The 4486-nt window shown below is 59.4% G+C and overlaps 1 protein-coding gene across 3 annotated transcripts in view; it reads right to left on the bottom strand.

Annotated features, from left to right (window-relative positions):
* Positions 1 to 2928: 2928 nt before the first annotated feature.
* LRRN2 (leucine rich repeat neuronal 2) overlaps positions 2929 to 4486 on the bottom strand; it is a 24672-nt gene continuing 23114 nt past the window's right edge. For 2 of the 3 annotated variants that reach the window (XM_014532577.1, XM_014532578.1), the window contains one exon: positions 4374 to 4486. In XM_014532577.1, the coding sequence (XP_014388063.1) occupies positions 4461 to 4486 (26 nt within the window). In that variant the 3' untranslated portion in view covers positions 4374 to 4460. The other variant, XM_014532579.1, reaches the window with a different exon arrangement.

The raw sequence follows: 4486 nt of genomic DNA, 5'->3' as shown, positions 1-4486 counted from the left end.
TGGCACGCAGGGAGGGAACGCTAACACGGCAATAGTTAGGCTGGGTTTGGAAATCATCTCGAAAGATGGAAATGATAGGTCTTACATAACTTAACATTTAAACAGAAATAAATCTTGCTTTCTATTGAGGGTTAAAAAAGCAATCCTACACGTACAGAAGAGACCGGGTAAATAGCTATTTTGTTTGTTTAAACGCAGCATGTTTAGTTGCCTACACGCTCAGTCTAGTGTGAACGCTGACTTCAAATGCCACTTCGCCTGTGTTAATAGACATCAGGGCACGGTCGCCCATCCTCCCGCCTGCTCACAGGCACCTGAGAACATGCCAGCTCTGTGCCAGGGCGAGGCTGCTCACCCCCATTTCCTCGGTTTCGAGCGATTCTAGGGAATAACAACCCACCAAGTGCCTCTTTCTCCTTCCCCCTGACGGGCTGTGTCCCTGCAGTGGCATCTCTTTCTAGGAGAAACAAGGCCGTTCGTCCCGTCCTCTCTCAGCTCACCTAACTGCTCATGGTGGCCAATGCGCTTAGGACATGGGATCCAGTTGAGAGGTGTAATAGTCATACCTGCCTTTCCTCCCCAGAAGAAGGGATTCATTTGCAAGGACTCAAGCAGCTGTAGGCTCCAGGGCACTCGGGACGCAGCAGTGCAGCCAGACACTGGGCTTGCGGAGACTGGGCATCAGAATGGACCCTCCTCTCCCCAGGGGCTTCTCCCCACCCCCCAGGGCTTCCGGTCTGCAGCTGAGGGAAAGGAAGGTAGCAAAGAGGCCTTCCACCTTCCAACCCAGGCACGTCTGGGCTATTCTGAGCCAGCGGGAGCTGAGGCCTCGGGCCTCCCGCTGTGCGCTGCTCACTGTCCGGGTCTCTTGCTCTGCTGGGCCCAGGGCTCCTAGGGGAGGCGTGGGGTGGCAGCAGGTGCTGACAGCGGGAGGGGGTGGGGCTGCAGGGCTCCACAGGCTTCCCAGGGCTTCTGGGTGCTCACTTAAGGGAGCAAGACCTCGAAGCTCTGCCATGTGGGCCCATCCAGAAAGACAGCAAAGCGAGGAGAGGCGTTGATTTCCAGCTGCAGTTTTCCATGATCCGAAAAGGCCCTGCCCGCCTCCTCCCCACATGCCTTCTGGATCACGGGTGGCGAACAGGCTAGCTCCCAAGGCCAGCTCCAGTCAGTTGGCGGCTCTGCCCAGAACGTAGCTGTGGTGACCCCAACGTTCACCAGGAGAGAACACCGGAGGCCACAGGAGCGTTGGTCATGGTGCCGGAAGGGGACAGGAGCGTGTTTGCTGTGTCTTTGCTTGCCCACCCCCCACAAAGAACACATCAGCACCCATGGGAAGGAGCACGTGTGAATGGAGCCTGCTGACCCAATGAAGTGGGAGGAGCGGAGGCCCCTTCCCCCTCTCTCCTGGGGGCCTGGAGCAGGAGTGGAACGTTCTAGCCCAGTGGTCGGCAAACTCATTAGTCAACAGAGCCAAATATCAAAAGTACAACGATTGAAATTTCTTTTGAGAGCCACATTTTTTAAACTTAAACTATATAGGTAGGTACATTGTTATTAACTTAATTAGGGCACTCCTAAGGCTTAGGAAGAGCCACACTCAAGGGACCAAAGAGCTGCATGTGGCTTGCGAGCCGAAGTTTGCCGATCACGGGTCTAGCCACTACATGCTGGATGGAGATCTGAGGTCCTCAAAGTGTGGCCCCCAGACCAGCAGCACCAGTGTCCCCTGAAAACGAGTGAGGAAGGCAGAGTCTCAGGACCTGCCCAGATCTCGGTCAGAGGTCCCCAGGGGAGTCTGGGGTGGGCCTGGCCATCCACGCTCAGCAGGCCCTGGGTGACTCCGCAGGGGCAGGCTGAGCACAGGGGCAGGAGGCTTGTGAACGGGCATTTGTGAGGGTCTTCAGAGAACCCTGCTCTCCGGCGCTCACCGAGGGAGGAGCACCACCCTCTGCCTGGGGTGAGGGTGCTCTGTGTGGGTCCTGTGGGGCCCGATGCCCTGCCTCCTAGTCTGGCTTCCACCAGTGACTCCATGGCAGCTCAGTTCAGCCTCCGAGGAGTCTGCTGGCGTGTCTGGAGCTCAGGGGTCCTCAGGCTCACGCGCTGCTGCTTTTCAGTTTCAGGAGCTCCGTCACTTTCTCCAGACACCGCAGAACGAGGCCGGGGTCAGCGGCCTCTTGCTCTGGAGCTGCCCCACTGCCTGGCCCACAGCAGCCCCTCCCCTCGCCCCTGTGGCCTCTCCAACACAGGTCTGCTTGCTTCACACTTGGGCTTCGGAAGTCAATCTGTTTTCTAAAAAATACCGTAAAAGCAAACCAGGCTCACTGCAAACTATACTGAAATGGACCGGAAAGATAAATGCACCGAGTTCATTGTCCCACAGCCCTCACCCGCCCCCATCCCCTATCACCCCACACAGGCTCCTGCCCCAGTGAGCCAGGTTCTGGCTGTCTTGATGATTTGCCGTTCTCTGCATGACTCTGCCCCTTGGGTTTGCTTAATTAGAAAGAGGCCTGGGAAGTGCTTCTTAGGCACTGGCATGTTAATTGCTTATCAGAGAATGAGGAGGGGTGACAGTGTTTGGTGATGGAAATTTCCACTCCCGCCATCTCTGGCTTTTTCTCCCTTTCTCTCCCCGACCCTTCTCCTTGCCGCCTGTGCTCTCTCCCTCTCTCGTCAGCCTCTCGGCTCTTTGTCCCTCTTCCCAGCTCCGCTGCTCACAGTTACAGACTGTCTGGGAGAGGCCGGAATTGAAACCTGAAGGAAACCAGTGCCCTGGTTCGCCATTCCCCCTTCTTTGCTTTCTCCTCTTCCGTTCCCGCCCCTCCCTCGCCCCCCTCTAGGCTCACAGGGATCCCCCGAGCACAGAGCTCCGGGTTTGTACTCAGGACTCAAAGGACTATTTCCCTTTTGTCTCCTTTCCCTCCTTAGCACGTTTTTCTTATTTACTTTTATTTTTTACAAAACAGGAGAAAAGAGCGAACTGGGTTGGGGGAGGTGACACATTCCTCCGCAAAGGTACAAAATTGCCTGTAGAAAGTCAACCACTGAGCGCCAACGGGGCTGCCAGGAGGAGGCGGGGGTCCTGGGCAGCCTCGTCCAAGTGTCCTTCAGAGCAGGCTGGGGTCGCTGGGAGCGGCGCCCATGGTGGGAGGAGAGGCCTCCTTCAGCCCTTGCCCAGGAGGGGGAAGAACAAGCAACTGAGACTGAACAGAGAAACGGCAGAGGAGGGGCACATCCTGAGGGCCGAGGGCCTGGGGACATGGGCAGGGGACAGCCAGGCGCCGCCCAGGAGCCTCTGGGCATGTAGACAGCTGGGGAGGTGGGAAGTTTTCGCCAGAGTCCTTCTGTCCCTTGCAGATGCTCCTCAAAAAGGCAGCAGAGGAGCCCCCCAGAAGGGAAGGGCCACGTTTGGGAGGTGGCAGGAGCAGCCCCTGGGGCCACCCAGCCCCGTCTGTCATGGTCCGGCCTTGAGCACGTGGGTCCATGTCACGTTCTTGGCAGGGCATCAGGCCCAGATTGCTTCCCTTTTGTTAAAAAGCAGTTTCTCTACTGCGGAGGACAGGATGAGCTCCAGGAATTGTGAGACAATGGTGGTGACCGTGTCTCTCCCTCTAAGGACGTGGGCAGCTTCCGTCCCAGATTCCAGGGCCGGACGAGGGGTGCAGACACCACCCGGACTGAGCGGGCACCCCAGCCCCAGAAAGCCCAGGCTGGAAGGAGAGGCCGCCCACCCACCCCCTGCCTGGGCTGGCCAGGGCCGAGGTGGGTTGCTATCCCGGCTGCCAGCAGGAGGACAGCCAGGGCCAGGATGGCGATGAGCCCAGGCCGGTCCCCAAAGGCTCTGTGGCAGGGAGTGGCCTCTTTAGTCCTGGCCCATACGCAGGCCAACTGGGTGTGGGCATCAGCAAAGGCCACTTGCAGGCAGGCCCAGTACTCCGTGGCCTGAAGGAGGCGGGTGATGTTGTAGCTGTGGGTGCCCCGAGGCAGGCGGGCCAGAGCAGTGGCCCCCTGGCCCCGGAGGGAGGAGGCGCTGGACCAGGTGAGGTTGGTGGCGATGGTGTTGGGTGGGGGGACCCAAGAGAGCAGGATGCGATAGGGGTGGGTCTCCTGCACCCGGAGCTCTAGCCCCCATCCCTTGTCCCTGCCTAGCTTCAGGGGAGCCCGGCCCACCACCACACTGACGGTCTTGGTATCGGCCCCCACCAGGTTCTGGGCCACACAGGTATACAGCCCCGCCTCTGCCACCGTCACCCTCCGCAGCTCCAGGGTCCCCTCGGGGTACACCCGGTGTCTCTTGCCTGCACGGGCAGCTGTCAGTCGAACCCCAGCCGGAGTGACCCAGTAGATCTCAGGCTCTGGCTCCGCCAGCGCCCGGCAGTGCAGCACCAGGCTCTGTCCGCCGGCCACGTGGAGGCTGGGAGGGAAGCTCCGGGGGGAGATGAGGGGCAGGCAGTGGTCCGTCATCTCTCGGAAGGGCACCTCCCGG

This window comes from Myotis brandtii, unplaced genomic scaffold (genome assembly GCF_000412655.1).
Source record: "Myotis brandtii unplaced genomic scaffold, ASM41265v1 scaffold898, whole genome shotgun sequence".
Classification (NCBI taxonomy): Eukaryota; Metazoa; Chordata; class Mammalia; order Chiroptera; family Vespertilionidae; genus Myotis; species Myotis brandtii.
This window is presented reverse-complemented; position numbering and strand designations above follow the sequence as displayed.